Source organism: Oncorhynchus mykiss, chromosome 32, assembly GCF_013265735.2.
Source record: "Oncorhynchus mykiss isolate Arlee chromosome 32, USDA_OmykA_1.1, whole genome shotgun sequence".
Lineage (NCBI taxonomy): Eukaryota > Metazoa > Chordata > Actinopteri > Salmoniformes > Salmonidae > Oncorhynchus > Oncorhynchus mykiss.
In genome coordinates this window covers 15,641,632-15,661,568 of record NC_050572.1, presented here as the reverse complement: position 1 = coordinate 15,661,568, position 19,937 = coordinate 15,641,632, and the positions used below count along the sequence as shown (strand labels likewise).

The window sequence follows — 19,937 nt, the reverse complement described above, 5'->3', positions numbered from 1 at the left end:
GTGTGTAGTGTAGAGTGTGTGGATGTGTAGTGTAGAGTGTGTGGATGTGTAGTGTAGAGTGTGTGGATGCGTATTGTAGAGTGTGTGGATGCGTATTGTAGAGTGTGTGGATGTGTACTGTAGAGTGTGTGTGTGTACTGTAGAGTGTGTGTGTGTACTGTAGAGTGTGTGTGTGGAGTGTGGATTGTAGAGTGTGTGTAGTGTAGAGTGTGTGTGTAGTGTAGAGCATGTGTGTAGAGTGTGTGGAGTGTGTAGTGTAGAGTGTGTGTAGTGTAGAGTGTGTAGTGTAGAGTGTGTATTGTAGTGTGTGTGTAGAGTGTGTGGAGTGTGTAGTGTAGAGTGTGTGTAGTGTGTAGTGTAGAGTGTGTGTAGTGTAGAGTGTGGAGTGTGTATTGTAGTGTAGAGTGTGTGTAGTGTAGAGTGTGTGTGTAGTGTAGAGCGTGTGTGTAGAGCGTGTGTGTAGAGCGTGTGTGTGTGTAGTGTGTGTGTGTGTAGTGTGGAGTGTGTATTGTAGAGTGTGTGTATTGTAGAGTGTGTGTAGTGTAGAGTGTGTGTGTAGTGTAGAGTGTGTGTGTAGTGTAGAGCGTGTGTGTAGAGTGTGTGGAGTGTGTAGTGTAGAGTGTGTGTAGTGTAGAGTGTGTATTGTAGAGTGTGTGTAGTGTAGAGTGTGTGGAGTGTGTATTGTAGAGTGTGTGTAGTGGAGTGTGTAGTGTAGAGTGTGTGGAGTGTGTATTGTAGATTGTGTGTGTATTGTAGAGTGTGTGTAGTGTAGAGAGTGTGTAGTGTAGAGTGTGTGTAGTGTAGAGTGTGTGTAGTGTAGAGTGTGTGTAGTGTAGAGAGTGTATAGTGTGTGTGTAGTGTAGAGTGTGTAGTGTGTAGAGAGTGTGTAGTGTGTGTGTAGTGTAGAGTGTGTGTGTATAGTGTATAGTGTGTAGTGTAGAGTGTGTGTGTGTGTGTATACATGGGAGCGTGGTGAGAAGATATAGTGGAGGAATCTGTATGAGTCAGCCTCTCAGATCTTCTGCCACAACTGGACTAAAAAGTTATCATTAATGTGATCCTATCGGCTGTCAGCATCTTTCTGAATTTCCTTCCTTTGTTTCCTTCCAGGCACCTGTGAAAGGAACAGCCACAAATTCCTCTCAGGACAGACATACAAAGAGAACTGCAACTTATGGTACGTGTCTCTAACCTCTTCCTCTCTTTTCTCCCTGTACAGTGCATTCAGAAAGTATTCAGGCCCCTTGATTTTTCCCACATTATGTTAGGTTACAGCCTTATTCTAAAATGGATTCAATTTTTTTAAGTCCTCAGAAATCTACATACAATACCCCATAATGACGAAGCAAAAACAGTTATTTTGTGAAATTTTGCCAAATGTATGAAAAATAAAAAACAGAAATACCTTATTTAAAATAAGTATTCAGACCCTTTGGTATGAGACTCGAAATTGAGCTCAGGTGCATCCTGTTTCCATTGATCATCCTTTCTACAACTTGATTGGAGTCCACCTGTGGTAAATTCAATTGATGTGGACATGATTTGGAAAGGTGTCTATATAAGGTCCCACAGTTGACAGTGCACGTCAGAGCAAAAACCAAGCCATGAGGTTGAAGTAATTGTCCGTAGAGCTCCGAGACAGGATTAGGTCAAAGCACAGATCTGGGGAAGGGTGAAAAAAAAAATCTGCTGCATTGAATGTCCCCAAGAACACAGTGGACCGCCTTGACAAACTGAGCAATCAGGGGAGAAGGGCCTTGGTCAGGGAGGTGACCAAGAACCTGATGGTCACTCTGACGGAGCTCTAGAGTTCCTCTGTGGAGATGGGAGAACCATCCAGAAGGACAACCATCTCTGCAGCACTCCACCAATCAGGCCTTTATGGTAGTGGCCAGAAGGAAGCCACTCCTCAGTAAAAGGCACATGACAGCCCGCTTGGAGTTTGCCAAAAGGCATCTAAAGACTCTCAGACCATGAGAAACCAGATTCTCTGGTCTGATGAAACCAAGAATGCCAAGCGTCACATCTGCAGGAAACCTGGCACCATCTCTACGGTGAAGCATGGTGGTGGCATCATGCTGTGGGGATGGTTTTCATTGACGGGGATGAAAAGAGGAATGGATCAAAGTACAGAGAGATTCTTGATGAAAACCTGCTCCAGAGCACTCAGGACCTCAGACTGGGGCGATGGTTCACCTTCAAACAGAACAACGACCCTAAGCACACGGCCAAGACAACGCAGGAGTGGCTTCGGGACAAGTCTCTGAATGTCTTTCAGTGACCCAGCCAGACCCCGGACTTGAACCCGATCGAACATCTTTGTAGAGACCTGAAAATAGCTGTGCAGCAACGCTCCCCATCCAACCTGGCAGAGCTTGAGAGGATCTGCAGAGAAGAATGGGATAAACTCCCCAAATACAGGTGTGGCAAGCTTGTAGCATCATACCCAAGAAGACTCAATGCTGTAATCGCTGCCAAAGGTGCTTCAACAAAGTACTGACTAAGGGGTCTGAATACTTATGTGATATTTAAGTTTTTTATATGTTATAAATTAGCAACAATTTCTAAAAACCTGTTTTTGCTTCGTCATTATGGGGAATTGTGTGTAGATGGAGGGGATTTTTATTTTATTTTAGAATAAGACTGTAACGTAAGAAAATGTGGAAAAGGTCCAGAGGTCTGAGTACTTTCCTAAGGCACTGCGTATCTCTGTCTCTACCTCTCCCCTCTCACTCCCTTTCTTTACGTCTCTCTGTTCAAACAGTGATCACTCCTTCAAACACTTTGATCTGATGACGTGACCTTTCTGGTTGTACCACAGACAGACCCACATTATCCATGGAGAGTTTTGGGACCACTGTCCATTCATTTGGTTTAATGTAGCTGTCGCCTTCATGAAATGAAAGAGTATTGCATCTTATCAAACAAGCAGCAGAATAAAAGCAACCGCTCGATATGGTTGCACATCACCCTGCAAAACAACACTGAGCATTTGGCAACATTGGGAAACATTGCGCAATATTGGGTAACAGTGGGCTTTTTGGGGCTAGAGACAGGGGTAGGATGGGTTACCTCTACAAGGGCTAGATGGGAACAACACATTCTTCAAATCCCCAGTGTCTGGCAACTCTCCTCCTCTTCTCCTCCTTTCCTCCATATGTTCCTCTCCCTCTGCTCTCCCAGTGTTGGGGAGTAGTGAACTACATGTAGTAATTCAGAAGCTTGGTGATAGTTATACAGATGGTAATACCGGCTAAACTACAGTAACACTCCAGCTAGGATTTAGTTAACCAGTACAGGCTAAACTACAGTAGCATCGCTGCTAGGATTTAGTTCATTAATACAGGCTAAACTACAGTAACATCCCAGTTTGGGTTTAGTTAACTAATACAGGCTAAACTACAGTAACATCCCAGGTATGATTTAGTTAACCAATATACTACACAGGCCAAGCTGAGTATGTTCATTCAGACTGGGGCTTATGTGTTTGATAGGCATTATAGACCCAATGCTGTATAAACCTTCCAGAAGATAATCACAGCTCAGCTGTGCATTACTCTAACCTAATGCTATAGCAGCACTGGTTGTGCTAAAGTTAAATCTAAACTTGGTTTCCTCTATCGAAATCGCTCCTCTTTCACCCCAGCTGCCAAACTAACCCTGATTCAGATGACCATCCTACCCATGCTAGATTATGGAGACATAATATATAGATCGGCAGGTAAGGGTGCTCTCGAGAGGCTAGACGTTCTTACCATTCGGCCATCAGATTTGCCACCAATGCTCCTTATAGGACACATCACTGCACTCCTCTGTAAACTGGTCATCTCTGTATACCCGTCGCAAGACCCACTGGTTGATGCTTATTTATAAAACCCTCTTAGGCCTCACACCCCCTATCTGAGATATCTACTGCAGCCCTCATCCTTCACATACAACACCCGTTCTGCCAGTCACATTCTGTTAAAGGTCCCCAAAGCACACACATCCCTGGGTCTCTCGTCTTTTCAGTTCGCTGCAGCTAGCGACTGGAACGAGCTGCAACAAACACTCAAACTGGACAGTTTTATCTCTTCATTCAAAGACTCAATCATGGACACTCTTACTGACAGTTGTGGCTGCTTTGTGTGATGTATTGTTGTCTCTATCTTCTTGACCTTTGTGCTGTTGTCTGTGCCCAATAATGTTTGTACCATGTTTTGTGCTGCTACCATGTTGTGTTGCTACCATGTTGTTGTTAGGTTGTGTTGCTACCCTGCTGTGTTGTCATGTGTTGCTGCCTTGCTATGTTGTTGTCTTAGGTCTCTCTTTATGTAGTGTTGTGTTGTCTCTCTTGTTGTGATGTGTGTTTTGTCCCATATTTAGATTGTATTTATTTATTTATTTTAATCCCAGGCCCCCGTCTCCGCAGGAGGCCTTTTGGTAGGCCGTCATTGTAAATAAGAATTTGTTCTTAACTGAAGGTAAAATTTAAATTAAAATTATGACTTATTCAGGGTTTTGTGCTTGTTTCTAGAAAATATATTTCTATATGCCAGAGCAGAAATGTAGTTTACCTTATTGATAAATCACTCGAAATAGATCTAAAAAGACCAGAATGAGATATTCCACTAGGTGAAATCTAGAGCATAGACCTAGTGACCTGTCTCATTCTAGTCTTTTTGCTTCTATTTTAGTACCACTATACTAGTACCTTACTACTACTACTATACTCTGTTCTATTGACAGCAGAATACCTGTAGGTTGGTCTGTGATACAGTATAAGACTGAAGACAATTTGGCTCTTGAATAGCAGCATGACATACAGTTGAAAATGTATTTGGCCCAAGCCCCATATTGTGTGTGTGTGTGTGTGTGTGTGTGTGTACGGATCGCGTGTGCTGGTGTTTTGTGTTGGTGTCTGTGCCAAGCTCTCCAACAGTGTCTCCACACCACCCACTGAGTAAGACGGCTGCAATTAAAGATAATTGGGACAGAAATTCCTCTAACTGCCCAAGTGTGCAGGAACTTTGATCTCCAAAATCATGTCTAGTACACGAATACACCTGAACCTCTTTCTAACACAAGAATATGTAGAACGACAATGCCAGGCTATCTCATAGACCCCTAACTCTTTGATTTGACTTATACATTGACTTCTTCTCACCTGTAGCTTTTCAATTGGACTAAATAATGGAGTGACCTTCATTCATTGTGTTACGAGATGGACTATTCAAGTCCTGATCACTTTTGTATGTATGGTATGGATGGTTTTCCTGTCTGGGGGATGTACAGTAGCTGAATATAACAGAGGAGGTAGTGGGTTGGGGTGAGTGCTCGAGGACAGTTCCATGATGAGGGGAGGTAGAATTCCTCACCTATCTGCCAAAACGGTTTCTCACAACCTCGCTATGGATTGTTTCTTAGAGAGGGTGTGTGTGTGTGTGTGTGTGTGTGTGTGTGTGCATGTGTGCGTGTGCATGCGTGTGTGTGTACTGGCGATGCAAAGGCGAGTGTCTGGTTGGCGTCTGCCACAATTCATGTATCCATATCATATTTATTTTCACACACATGCAAAGTATCCTGTGGGTTTTTCTCTAATCCAGTCTAACTCCGGTCTATTCCTACTGACTCCTGATCTGGTCCCTCCTGTAGGCTACATAGCACACCTGGGCTCAAATACTGTTACACATCTTTTAAAGACTGAGTGTTTGCTTTAGCCTGCTTGGAGTGGTGGATGGGTGTGGTGGAGACCTATGGGTCAGATAGGAGCAGAGTTAGTAAAGGGGAGCCTATAGACGTCCAGTCTAACCTAATGTGTCTCCCACTCTCTTCCTCTCCTTTGAGAGAGACATTTGGAAGTTAAATAAGCACAGCCATGGTAAAAAATAGACCCTGCTTTCAGTACAGCATGGTGCAGCATTTAAAGGAAGAGTTTTCTTTTTTTTACAAACAAATATCAATTTGTTTGGAAAATGTATGGCATGTTATAGAAGGGTCCTGATGCCTTTTTGTGATTTCATTTCTATTGGATATATTCAGATATGCTTATCCCTGTTTCGTTCCGTTTGCTTCCGTTTAAGAAACGTTTTTCATCAGAATTGGCAGAACGAATACACCCCTGATCTCACGCAAACTCAGTTCACTTTCAAAGCAGACACATACGTACTTGTGATGGTTCACATCATTATCAAGTACCATCACCCTCTAAAAATATATTTTGGTTAGTTATTTTTGCAGTATAGTTCCAATATGATATTGTGAAGTAGCATGTGCATTAATAGTAACAGTAATACCGTATATAGTGCTGTAACTGAACATACTCAGCCTGCAAATGTTTCACCCGGTCGTTGTTTCTCTCAAAAGGCACCAGGTAAATGTGTTTCATAGATACCTGGATGCCTCTCCAAAAGACACCAGGTAAATGTGTTTCATAGATACCTGGATGCCTCTCCAAAAGACACCAGGTAAATGTGTTTCATAGATACCTGGATGCCTCTCCAAAAGGCACCAGGTAAATGTGTTTCATAGATACCTGGATGCCTCTCCAAAAGGCACCAGGTAAATGTGTTTCATAGATACCTGGATGCCTCTCCAAAAGACACCAGGTAAATGTGTTTCATAGATACCTGGATGCCTCTCCAAAATGCACCAGGTAAATGTGTTTCATAGATACCTGGATGCCTCTCCAAAAGGCACCAGGTAAATGTGTTTCATAGATACCTGGATGCCTCTCCAAAAGGCACCAGGTAAATGTGTTTCATAGATACCTGGATGCCTCTCCAAAAGGCACCAGGTAAATGTGTTTCATAGATACCTGGATGACTCTCCAAAAGGCACTAGGTAAATGTGTTTCATAGATACCTGGATGCCTCTCCAAAAGACACCAGGTAAAGGTGTTTCATAGATACCTGGATGACTCTCCAAAAGGCACCAGGTAAATGTGTTTCATAGATACCTGGATGCCTCTCCAAAAGGCACCAGGTAAATGTGTTTCATAGATACCTGGATGCCTCTCCAAAATGCACCAGGTAAATGTGTTTCATAGATACCTGGATGCCTCTCCAAAAGGCACCAGGTAAATGTGTTTCATAGATACCTGGATGCCTCTCCAAAAGGCACCAGGTAAATGTGTTTCATAGATACCTGGATGCCTCTCCAAAAGGCACCAGGTAAATGTGTTTCATAGATACCTGGATGCCTCTCCAAAATGCACCAGGTAAATGTGTTTCATAGATACCTGGATGCCTCTCCAAAATGCACCAGGTAAAGGTGTTTCATAGATACCTGGATGCCTCTCCAAAAGGCGGGTGATTGTTGGCAGGCTGATGGATTCCACATTGGCAAAGGTGTCATCGTTCTCCTCAATGGCCTGCTTTCTTTCAGACAGACGTATGTCATTCCTGGCCCTCGCCATTTCCACCACTGCCCACTCCTGCTGGTCGGTCAGCACACGGCCACCACCATGGGGTCCTCTGAGGGTAGAACAATAGACTGTCAATAGATCATACAGTAAGAATAGTGTAACATGTTTTGTGAATTGACATGCATTACAATATTAATTTACTGTAAATGTAATGGTAAAGCATAGTCCATATCCTGCAGACTTAACGGTTTTCTTGGCGAAATGTCCTAAAATGTTCTAATCTGGCTGCCTCTGCCATGGTAAGGCCTCTGTTAACCACATGGTCACCGATGATGGTCCGGACTTCATTAGACACAACAGTTCCCTGCTGTCTGCCTCCCTCTCTCTGATGTCCACCTCTCTGACAGGGTCCATGCCCACCTCTCTGACCTATTTGACAGGGTCCATGCCCACCTCTCTGACCTCTTTGACAGGGTCCATGCCCACCTCTCTGACCTCTTTGACAGGGTCCATGCCCACCTCTTTGACCACTTTGACAGGGCCCATGCCCACCTCTCTGACAGGGTCCATGCCCACCTCTCTGACCTATTTGACAGGGTCCATGCCCACCTCTTTGACCTCTTTGACAGGGTCCATGCCCACCTCTTTGACCTCTTTGACAGGGTCCATGCCCACCTCTCTGACCTCTTTGACAGGGCCCATGCCCACCTCTCTGACAGGGTCCATGCCCACTTCTTTGACCTCTTTGACAGGGTCCATGCCCACCTCTTTGACAGGGCCCATGTCCACCTCTCTGACCTCTTTGACAGGGTCCATGCCCACTTCTTTGACCTCTTTGACAGGGTCCATGCCCACCTCTCTGACAGGGTCCATGCCCACTTCTTTGACCTCTTTGACAGGGTCCATGCCCACCTCTCTGACAGGGTCCATGCCCACTTCTTTGACCTCTTTGACAGGGCCCATGCCCACCTCTCTGACCTCTTTGACAGGGTCCATGCCCACCTCTCTGACCTATTTGACAGGGTCCATGCCCACCTCTTTGACAGGGCCCATGCCCACCTCTTTGACCTCTTTGACAGGGTCCATGCCCACCTCTTTGACTTTTTTGACAGGGTCCATGCCCACCTCTTTGACCTCTTTGACAGAGTCCATGCCCACCTCTCTGACCTCTTTGACAAGGTCCATGCCCACCTCTCTGACCTCTTTGACAGGGTCCATGCCCACCTCTTTGACCTCTTTGACAGGGTCCATGCCCACCTCTTTGACATCTTTGACAGGGTCCATGCCCACCTCTCTGACCTCTTTGACAGGGCCCATGCCCACCTCTCTGACCTCTTTGACAGGGCCCATCCCCACCTCTCTGACAGGGTCCATGCCCACCTCTCTGATGGGCCCCTTGTCCACTAGCTCTTTGATTTCTTTCTCCCTTGCTGTCTATCCTGCTCCATGTTGAAATAAATTACAAGTGTTCACCCCAATTGTGGTTACCACTATGTGAATCCATCAGCAATAACCTGTAGTCATTATGTATGGTTATCATGTATCATACATGTGATTAGATGTTTATAATTTACAGTAGTCATTATGTATGGTTATCATGTGTCATACATGTCATTAGATGTTTATAATTTACAGTAGTCATTATGTATGGTTATCATGTGTCATACATGTCATTAGATGTTTATAATTTACAGTAGTCATTATGTATGGTTATCATGTATCATACATGTCATTAGATGTTTATAATTTACAGTAGTCATTATGTATGGTTATCATGTGTCATACATGTCATTAGATGTTTATAATTTACAGTAGTCATTATGTATGGTTATCATGTATCATACATGTCATTAGATGTTTATAATTTACAGTAGTCATTATGTATGGTTATCATGTGTCATACATGTCATTAGATGTTTATAATTTACAGTAGTCATTATGTATGGTTATCATGTATCATACATGTCATTAGATGTTTATAATTTACAGTAGTCATTATGTATGGTTATCATGTGTCATACATGTCATTAGATGTTTATAATTTACAGTAGTCATTATGTATGGTTATCATGTATCATACATGTCATTAGATGTTTATAATTTACAGTAGTCATTATGTCATTAGATGTTTATAATTTACAGTAGTCATTATGTATGGTTATCATGTGTCATACATGTCATTAGATGTTTATAATTTACAGTAGTCATTATGTATGGTTATCATGTGTCATACATGTCATTAGATGTTTATAATTTACAGTAGTCATTATGTATGGTTATCATGTGTCATACATGTCATTAGATGTTTATAATTTACAGTAGTCATTATGTATGGTTATAATGTATCATACATGTCATTAGATGTTTATAATTTACAGTAGTCATTATGTATGGTTATCATGTATCATACATGTCATTAGATGTTTATAATTTACAGTAGTCATTATGTCATTAGATGTTTATAATTTACAGTAGTCATTATGTATGGTTATCATGTGTCATACATGTCATTAGATGTTTATAATTTACAGTAGTCATTATGTATGGTTATCATGTGTCATACATGTCATTTTAATTTACAAACACACATTTTATTCATGTAGTTCTTAAATCCATATATTGTAGACAACCCAGTTTAAAACCTATAAGTTTACCAAACGGTTTAGTGAGTAAGCGCAGTTGGATTATTTGATTGGCAAATGTATTTAAATAAATGAGAAGAGAATTATGTTACTGAAAATGTTACTGAGGGATTTTGATTGTTGAAAATGTGCTGAAAGTTTTTTTTTTAAAGAAGAAGCCTTTTTCATGATCTGTTTTCAGTTTTGTACTAAGATATTTTACCACATACTTGTGAAAATAGTTCCAAAGTGATTAAAAAAACCAGTAACACACAGGGTTTTGGGTGGAGGACAGTACTTCTGTTCCGAGATAACCAAACACTCTCCTTGTCCCTCTCCCTCAGTGTGCCCCCCTCTCCCCTCTGCTCTGGTCAGCCCCAACTGTCCTTATCTCTTCCTCCTCCCCATTGTGATCTCCTTACAACAGTAGGCGACTGTATCATAGCAGTCATGGCTAACACTACACTACTAACATGCAGTTCAACATCTGCTTGAGTTTCTGCGAAAGCTTTGTCCATGTGTAACAGTATAGCTTCCGTCCCTCTCCTCGCCCCAACCTTGGCTCGAACCAGGGACCCTCTGCACACATCAACAACTGCCTCCCACAAAGCATCGCACCACAAAAGCCACAGCCTTTGCAAAGCAAGGGGAAGAACTACTTCACGGTCTCAGAGCGAGTGACGTCACCAATTTAAATGCTATTAGCGCGCACCACCGCTAACTAGCTCGCCATTTCACATCAGTTACACGTGCATCCATTTGTTTTTCAATGTGTAGTGTGTGAAGTGTCTGTGGCACAGGTGGCTAGTGGCATCTTAACTGGGTAGGACAGGCTTATAGCAATTGTTAGAACGGAATGACTGGAATGGTAAAACCATGTGTTTGATACCACTACATTTCAGCCATTATTATGAGACGTCCTACACTCACTAGCCTCCTGTGGTCTGTGAATATCTGCATGTGTGTTTGTTAATGTTTATTTATCTATCACCATGTGTGTGAGAAGCGTTCGTGTCTGATAAGTCCAGGCTTTTGTGGTCATGATAGGATCTGCTACGGAGGCTTCTGGTAATTAACCAGTTGGCCGTGATAATAACTCCTGATTCCTCTTTGCCTAGTCGAGGCCATGTCTGTTGCTGACACCTCACTCTTTCAGTAGCTATCTCATTTATTTGGCTCTGTGGTTGTCTTCCTATTGGTCTGGATGTAGTCGTCTTCTTATTGGTCTGGCTGGGGTCGTCTTCCTATTGGTCTGGCTGTAGTCGTCTTCTTATTGGTCTGGCTGTAGTCGTCTTCTTATTGGTCTGGCAGGGGTCGTCTTCCTATTGGTCTGGCTGTAGTCGTCTTCCTATTGGTCTGGCTGTAGTCGTCGTCTTATTGGTCTGGCTGTAGTCGTCTTCTTATTGGTCTGGCTGGAGTCGTCTTCTTATTGGTCTGGCTGGGGTCGTCTTCCTATTGATCCGGCTGGGGTCATCCTCCTAATGATCTGGCTGGGGTCGTCTTCCTAATGATCTGGCTGGGGTCGTCTTCTTATTGATCTGGCTGGGGTCGTCTTCCTAATGATCTGGCTGGGGTCGTCTTCTTATCGATCTGGCTGGGGTTGTCTTCCTAATGATCTGGCTGGGGTCGTCATCCTAATGATCTGGCTGGGGTCATCTTCCTAATGATCTGTCTGGGGTCGTCTTCTTATCGATCTGGCTGGGGTCGTCTTCTTATCGATCTGGCTGGGGTCGTCTTCTTATCGATCTGGCTGGGGTCGTCTTCCTATTGATCTGGCTGGGGTCGTCTTCCTATCGATCTGGCTGGGGTCGTCTTCCTATCAATCTGGCTGGGGTCGTCTTCCTATCAATCTGGCTGGGGTCGTCTTCCTAATGATCTGGCTGGGGTCGTCTTCCTAATGATCTGGCTGGGGTCGTCTTCCTAATGATCTGGCTGGGGTCGTCTTCCTAATGATCTGGCTGGGGTTGTCTTCTTATTGATCTGGCTGGGGTCGTCTTCCTAATGATCTATCTGGGGTCGTCTTCTTATCGATCTGGCTGGGGTCGCCTTCCTATTGATCTGGCTGGGGTCGCCTTCCTATTGATCTGGCTGGGGTCGCCTTCCTATTGATCTGGCTGGGGTCGTCTTCCTATCGATCTGGCTGGGGTTGTCTTCCTAATGATCTGGCTGGGGTTGTCTTCCTAATGATCTGGCTGGGGTCGTCCTCCTAATGATCTGGCTGGGGTCGTCTTCCTAATGATCTGGCTGGGGTCGTCTTATCGATCTGGCTGGGGTCGTCTTCCTAATGATCTGGCTGGGGTCGTCTTCCTAATGATCTGGCTGGGGTCGTCTTCCTATCAATCTGGCTGGGGTCGTCTTCCTAATGATCTGGCTGGGGTCGTCTTCCTAATGATCTGGCTGGGGTCGTCTCATCGCTCTGCGTGTTTTGGTGGTAATTTTCTGTCTGACTGGGGCGTGACAGGGAGTCCCTAAAACAGGACCACCGATACAGCAGACTCTCTAGTTTGAGGTGTATAGGTAGAGCTGTGTGAGAGAGACCAGTCATTAGGGTTCATAGTATCTAAGGTTGAGGATAAGAAGTTAAGTCATCATCTTCCTTTAGATAGCACTGTATGTGACCAACCTGTGTGATTATGTCACTCATTATGAATGCATAGATTTTTATAATGAATGTTTACAACAAGTCTTCTATTGAACTATGGCTGGCAGGCCCTAAACATATTATACACAGTTGGCTTAAAGAGGTGTTACCATGACAATGTACAGCTACATCACACACTCTTCCATACAGTATGTTATACAGTAGGCCTATCAGATTATATGGCCCAAATGGCACCCTATTCCCTACATAGTGCACTACTTTTGACCAGAACTCTACGGACCAATAGTGAACTATATGGGGAATAGCGTGCCATTTGGGGCACAGCGTATTACTGTACTGTACTATGTGTCGCTGCTAGTTATTTCTGGGGGTCTTGGCACACACACACATTCCCACAGCACAACACAGACAGTAGGAATGCTCTATATCAGTGGATCTCAAACATTTTAATGTGGTCATGTTTTAATATCCACCTAACGAGTCCATTCAGACTGGTCAGTATTCACTCCCCCCTGGTTCTTCCTGACTAAAGATGGATATGTTTCAGTGCTCTGTAGCCTTAAAAGGTCTCTTGTTCCTCCCCTTCATTCCCTCTCTCTCCCTCCTTCTGCCCCCTCTCTCTCTCTCCTTCTGTCGCACCCCCCCCTCTCTCTCCCCCCCCCTCTCTCCCTCCTTCTGCCCCCCTCTCTCTCTCTCCTTCTGTCCCCCCCTCTCTCCTTCTACCCCCATCTCTCTCTCTCCTTCTGCCCCCCTTCTCTCTCTCTCCTTCTACCCGCATCTCTCTCTCTCCTTCTGCCCCCCCTCTCTCTCTCCTTCTGCCCCCCCTCTCTCTCTCCTTCTACCCCATCTCTCTCTCTCCTTCTACCCCATCTCTCTCTCTCCTTCTGCCCCCCCCCTCTCTCCTTCTACCCCCATCTCTCTCTCTCCTTCTACCCCCCTCTCTTTCTCTTTCTTTTCCCATTCTCTTTGCCAAGTCTCTTGTTCCACTTGTTCAGTCTCTCTCAGGGAATTCGAGTATACAGCATAGCTTCTTATTTATTTGTTATTCTTCAAACGTTCTCTGTTGACTGTTGGCTTCCTTGTCCCTTTTGTAATTTAGAAAAATGTCTTCACAACGGTGGACAACAATCAGTAAATGACATTGATCACTTGAACTTCAGTGTGTGCAAAACATTAATACACTTCCAGTTATTATAATTAAGCCCTAAAAATGTGTCACCATTAGTCATGAATCTAAAGCAATGTTCTCAGTTCTGACCCCTGTCAATTCTAACTTTACGTCTCCTGTATCCTCCCTCTGCTGCCCTCTTATTTTATCTTCCCCCTCTTTATCTGCCCCTTTCCCTGTCCTTTTTACATTTCTCTCTCTCTGTGTCTCTCTCTCTCTCTCTCTCTGTGTCTCTCTGTGTCTCTCGCTGTGTCTCTCTCTCTCCGTGTCTCTCTGTGTCTCTCTCTGTCTCTCTGTGTGTGTCTGTGACTCTCTCTGTGTCTCTCTCTGTGTCTCTCTCTCTCTCTGTGTCTCTCTCTCTCTCTGTGTCTCTCTCTCTCTCCGTGTCTCTCTGTGTCTCTCTCTATGTCTCTATCTGTCTCTGTGTCTCTCTGTGTCTCTCTCTGTGTCTCTCTGTGTGTCTCTGTGTCTCTCTGTGTCTCTCTCTGTGTCTCTCTGTGTGTCTCTGTGACTCTCTCCGTGTCTCTCTCTGTGTTTCTCTCTTTGTCTCTGTCTCTCTGTGTCTCTCTCTTTGTCTCTGTCTCTCTGTGTCTCTCGTCTCTCTCTCTGTCTCTCTCTCTGTGTCTGTTTCTCTCTCTCTGTCACACCCTCTTTCTTCTTTCTGTCTATTCCATTCCCATCTCTCCTCTCTCCCCCTCAACTCCTAACTCTCTGCTCTCTCCCCCTACCCTCCTCTACCTCTCTGCTCTCTCCCCTCCCCTCCTCTACCTCTCTGCTCTCTCCCCCTCCCCTCCTCTCCTCTACCTCTCTGCTCTCTCCCCCTCCCCTCCTCTCCTCTAACTCTCTGCTCTCTCCCCCTCCCCTCCCCTCCTCTACCTCCCTGCTCTCTCCCCCTCAACTCCTCTAACTCTCTGCTCTCTCCCCCTCCCCTCCTCTACCTCTCTGCTCTCTCCCCCTCCACCCCTCTACCTCTCTGCTCTCTCCCCCTCCCCTCCTCTACCTCTCTGCTCTCTACCCCTCAACTCTTCTAACTCTCTGCTCTCTCCCCCTCCCCTCCCCTCCCCTCCCCTCCCCTCCCCTCCCCTCCTCTACCTCGCTACTCTCTCCCCCTCAACTCCTCTCACTCTCTGCTCTTGCCCCCTCCCCTCCCCTCCTCTACCTCCCTGCTCTCTCCCCCTCCCCTCCTCTACCTCTCTGCTCTCTCCCCCTCCCCTCCTCTACCTCTCTGCTCTCCCCCTCAACTCCTCTAACTCTCTCCTCTCTCCCCCTCAAATGCTCTAACTCTCTGCTCTCTCCCCCTCCCCTCCTCTACCTCTGCTCTTTCTCCTCCCCTCCTCTACCTCTCTGCTCTCTCTCCCTCCTCTACCTCTCTGCTCTCTCCCCCTCCCCTCCTCTAACTCTCTGCTCTCTCTCCCCCTCCTCTACCTCTGTTCTCTCCCCCTCCTCTCCCCTCCTCTACTGCTCTGGTCTCTCCCCGTCCTCTCCTCTACCTCCCTGCTCTCTCTCCTCTACCTCTCTGCTCCCCCCCCCTCCTCTACCTCTGCTCTCTCCCCCTCCTCTCCTCTACCTCCCTGCTCTCTCTCCTCTACATCTCTGCCCCCCCTCCTCTACATCTCTGCTCTTCTCCCCCTCCCTCCTCTACCTCCTACAGTACGTGTGGAACAACTGGGCGTTGGGAGTGTGAGCAGCATGCCTGTCTGATAGAGAATGACATGATCCAGGCTGTCAACAGAGGAAATTATGGGTAAGAGCACTTAAACACACACACACGTATGCACACACACACAAACATACCCATGCGCGCTAGTGATGCACAGGTTGACTCATAACCTGCGGGCGTGTTTACGATCATGAAATATTGTGTGGATCAAGGGTGAGTGGTTGGGGGCGGGTTGAATAAAGAGTTAACTCTTGTGCAATTTATATCTATAGTCTACTGTGATGTTTTTCTTTCATTATCTGGCATTAATGCGTAAGCCTAAACTTCAGGGCCTAACTCTACGAGTGTCAAATAGTCTACACGCCAATCGCCAAATGCTTTCGGGAACAGGCAGAAAAAGTTAACATCAATCCACGGAGGTACAAAGGACAATGTCAGAGTTGAGTTCAATAAGGGAGAAGCTGCTAATTCGACATAACATAAATATAAGGAAGGCCAGAAAAGTACCTTTTTTACATTTGGAAGATGCTCTTCTCCAGAGAGACGTACTAGAGCATTTAGGGTTAAGTGCCTTGCTCAAAGGCACATCGACAGATTTTTTTCACCTAGTCAGCTCGGTGATTCAAACCAGCGACCTTTCAGTTACTGGCCAAATGCTCTTAACCGCGAGGCTACCTGCCACCCATGAGTGGTAATAGAGGATGATAGCAGGGCCGGTTATGTTGTATGTGATCAAAATCAAATGTTATTGTTCACATACACATGGTTAACAGATGTTAATGCAAGTGTAGCGAAATGCTTATGCTTCTAGTTCCAACTGTACAGTAATATCTAGAAAATGATGATTGTGAAGAGCCGTACAAGACGGGGACTTCAAACAGGCCTATGGCACATGAAGGGAACTGTAGCCTACTGTTCAGATGGGTTAAACGGAAACTGAAATCTGGACACTGACTGGAGGTCTATAACCTCTCACACAACCTTAATACTAACTCTTACAGTAAAATGATACACCAATTGTAGGCTACATTTTTACTCAGGAACAAGAGTGGAGAAACATGATTTCTTTCTTTCAGCATCTTGAGAGAATGTGAATGTGCAGTTAGTAGAGGTGTAGAGGTGCTGTCTTTATCAGCATCATAAAAGCTCATAGTATTTCAACCACAGAAAATATGCATCCAAGCAGAACTGAAATCTATCAGAAACATGTTGGGTTGTTTTCACAGCTTTCCTATCGCCTTTACAACCAGTCAAACTGATGTCGTTTGGACATTTTGCACAGGAAATCTTTCCCTTAGTTCCATTTGTTGTTGCTACATTCTTTACCCGGTCCCTAAACGTCTTTGCTCCCTGAAAGAAGCAGAGATGACAGAGAAAACTTTGCCAATGTCAACTAGATTGAAGCATTCATTCGATCAATTTATTACATTATTCTAGTGAGCAAGGATTTATTTCGGTCTTCTAGGGTAGGATACTGTATAATGACAGAAGAGAAGTTGCATGGGTCTAATTATAGACAAGTTGACTAACAAACAGCCTCTCAAAAAAATCATTCCGCTGTCTGACTGTAGGCTACTGTGCATTTTCTATATTAGCGGGTTAGTGTTGGGTGTGGGCCTCAGATTTTCACTTTAACAAACAGCTGACCCGTTCACCACTGCCTCAATACTGCCTATCAAGTCTGCGCAAGGAACTACACGTCGCGTTCCCAATTTCACGGGGCGTTCTTGTACGTAATACGTAAAAGGACACTGCAACACTCCGTTGGCGCCGTTTACGTGAACTATGTGGCTGCCTTAATGCACACACACACACGTTTCTCACACTCACTGTTTGGACTTTCCTCTCCTCTGCGTCCCTAGCTGGCGGGCAGCAAACTACAGCCAGTTCTTTGGCATGTCATTGGACGAGGGCCTGAGGTATCGCCTGGGGACACAGAGGCCCTCCAGGACTATCATGAGCATGAACGAGATGCAGGTGAGAAGACCTGTCTGCTGGGTAGGAAAAGGGTTGGGCTTGGTGATTCATGGGATACATCTCGAATGGCACACTATTTTATAACATTTTATGTAAAGATTCTGCTGGCCTGGCCTGTGTCATTACCAGCTATGGCTACCAGGTGAAGCCTGTTATTGGTCTGTTGATAATTCTTTGTCTGTCTGGATCTTGGAAGCCTACTCTCTGCTATGTGCCATCTTTAGCTTTGTTTACATCTAACCAGACAGATTATGTAAGAGCCCATCAGAGACAGGTTTAGGAGAGAGAGGATGGGGGATAGGATAGGGGTAGAGGATAGAGGTGGAGGGGGAGTCGAAGGGATAGGATAGGGGTGGAGGGAAGGATGGGGTGGATGGTGTGGAAGAGAGGGGAGGATGGGGTGGAGCCATCTCCATTTCAGACAACACAACTGACTGGCCTTCCTCTCTCCCCCCTACCCTTCCCAGCCACCATCCCCACCTCTCCCCCTACATCCTCCAGACGTAACTCCCCCACTCCTCCTCCCTTCAAATTGCTTCTCTCCAATCCCCCACTCCCCCAGCCCAACATGCCCCTACCTGTACCAGGAGCCAGATCTAAGCAGGAGAGCTTATTCATAGATCTCTCTGTCTGTTGTCTGTCTCCCAGCTCAGTCCCCACACGTCTAACAGTCATACTGGGTAATGGATAGGCCCACTCCTAACTCCCTAACTCACTCCCACTCCACTCCTAAATCCTAGGGGGTTGGAGCCACACACACACATAGATATTAGCGGAGAGGAATGTGAGGAGGACGTATCAGCCGCTGTGCTCTGTCTAAACAAAGATAGAGTTACATGCTAATGCTACACAACGGCAGTGTTAAGCATGCCTCCCACCTCCAGACCTGGCCTGTCTACGTCCCAAATTACACCATATTCCCTATACACTGTAGTGCTCTGGTGAAAAGTAGTGCACTATGTAGGAAATAGGGTTCCATTTGGGATGCAACCCTTTTAGTTAGATGACTCGTGACACATACAGCAGAACCTCTTGGACTGGTGAGGAATATGTGAGGCAGCATAGAAATTCCCCTTCATGACTTAATGTGATAAGCATTATGATAAGCTTGCTATACCAGGTATTTGTCTGAGGTATTATCATAGTGATTTAATTCTGGAGTTGGAGGCGTCTCCAATGAGTCCATTTAAGGGCGTTTAGATTAATCACATAGTTGCATATTATTTCCAGTGAGAGCAGATATTTTTCCTTCCCCGCTTTCAATGTCTTTGTCAGTCTCGTCTTGCTGTTGGTTTGTCAGTCTCGTCTTGCTGTTGGTTTGTCAGTCTCGTCTTGCTGTTGGTTTGTCAGTCTCTTGCTGTTGGTTTGTCAGTCTCCTCTTGCTGTTGGTTTGTCAGTCTCGTCTTGCTGTTGGTTTGTCAGTCTCGTCTTGCTGTTGGTTTGTCAGTCTCCTCTTGCTGTTGGTTTGTCAGTCTCCTCTTGCTGTTGGTTTGTCAGTCTCTTGCTGTTGGTTTGTCAGTTTGGTTTGTTAGCTTCCCTCAGTCAGTTCAATCAGTTCTATGTTCTTTGTTACACTGAGGCTGTTTGTTAGTGTAGCTTCCCTCAGTCAGTTCAATCAGTTCTATGTTCTATGTTACACTGAGGCTGTTTGTTAGTGTAGTTTCCCTCAGTCAGTTCAATTAGTTCTATGGTCTGGAGACAGATCAAAGTTTCTGTTTCCATTCTAACTCATTAGGCCAAATGGTACAAATTGTCTGTGAGTAAGTCCTCTATAATAGAATAACTTAACAGACACTCTGATTAGGCCATCTCACTCTATTACATTCATGAATGTTCTATTGTGGATAAATAATCAACGTTGCACGTTCCGTACAAAAGTATTATTAGGAACTTGTTGCTGTTGGTTTGTCAGTCTCCTCTTGCTGTTGGTTTGTCAGTCTCTTGCTGTTGGTTTGTCAGTCTCCTCTTGCTGTTGGTTTGTCAGTCTCCTCTTGCTGTTGGTTTATCAGTCTCTTGCTTTGGTTTGTCAGTCTCCTCTTGCTGTTGGTTTGTCAGTCTCCTCTTGCTGTTGGTTTGTCAGTCTCGTCTTGCTGTTGGTTTGTCAGTCTCGTCTTGCTGTTGGTTTGTCAGTCTCTTGCTGTTGGTGTGTCAGTCTCCTCTTGCTGTTGGTTTGTCAGTCTCCTCTTGCTGTTGGTTTGTCAGTCTCGTCTTGCTGTTGGTTTGTCAGTCTCTTGCTGTTGGTGTGTCAGTCTCCTCTTGCTGTTGGTTTGTCAGTCTCCTCTTGCTGTTGGTTTGTCAGTCTCGTCTTGCTGTTGGTTTGTCAGTCTCTTGCTGTTGGTTTGTCAGTCTCTTGCTGTTGGTTTGTCAGTCTCCTCTTGCAGTTGGTTTGTCAGTCTCTTGCTGTTGGTTTGTCAGTCTCGTCTTGCTGTTGGTTTGTCAGTCTCTTGCTGTTGGTTTGTCAGTCTCGTCTTGCTGTTGGTTTGTCAGTCTCGTCTTGCTGTTGGTTTGTCAGTCTCGTCTTGCTGTTGGTTTGTCAGTCTCTTGCTGTTGGTTTGTCAGTTGGT

General features: G+C 45.2%; 1 protein-coding gene across 2 annotated transcripts in view; it reads left to right on the top strand.

Annotated features, from left to right (window-relative positions):
• The window catches only part of LOC110487989 (tubulointerstitial nephritis antigen-like), a 63,182-nt gene that overhangs the window by 15,449 nt on the left and 27,796 nt on the right, over positions 1 to 19,937 (top strand). For both annotated transcript variants that reach the window (XM_036971735.1, XM_036971734.1), the window contains exons 3-5: positions 1,111 to 1,177; positions 15,388 to 15,480; positions 17,259 to 17,373. In XM_036971735.1, coding sequence (XP_036827630.1) covers positions 1,111 to 1,177; positions 15,388 to 15,480; positions 17,259 to 17,373 — 275 coding nt within the window. The remainder of the gene's footprint in view (positions 1 to 1,110; positions 1,178 to 15,387; positions 15,481 to 17,258; positions 17,374 to 19,937) is intronic.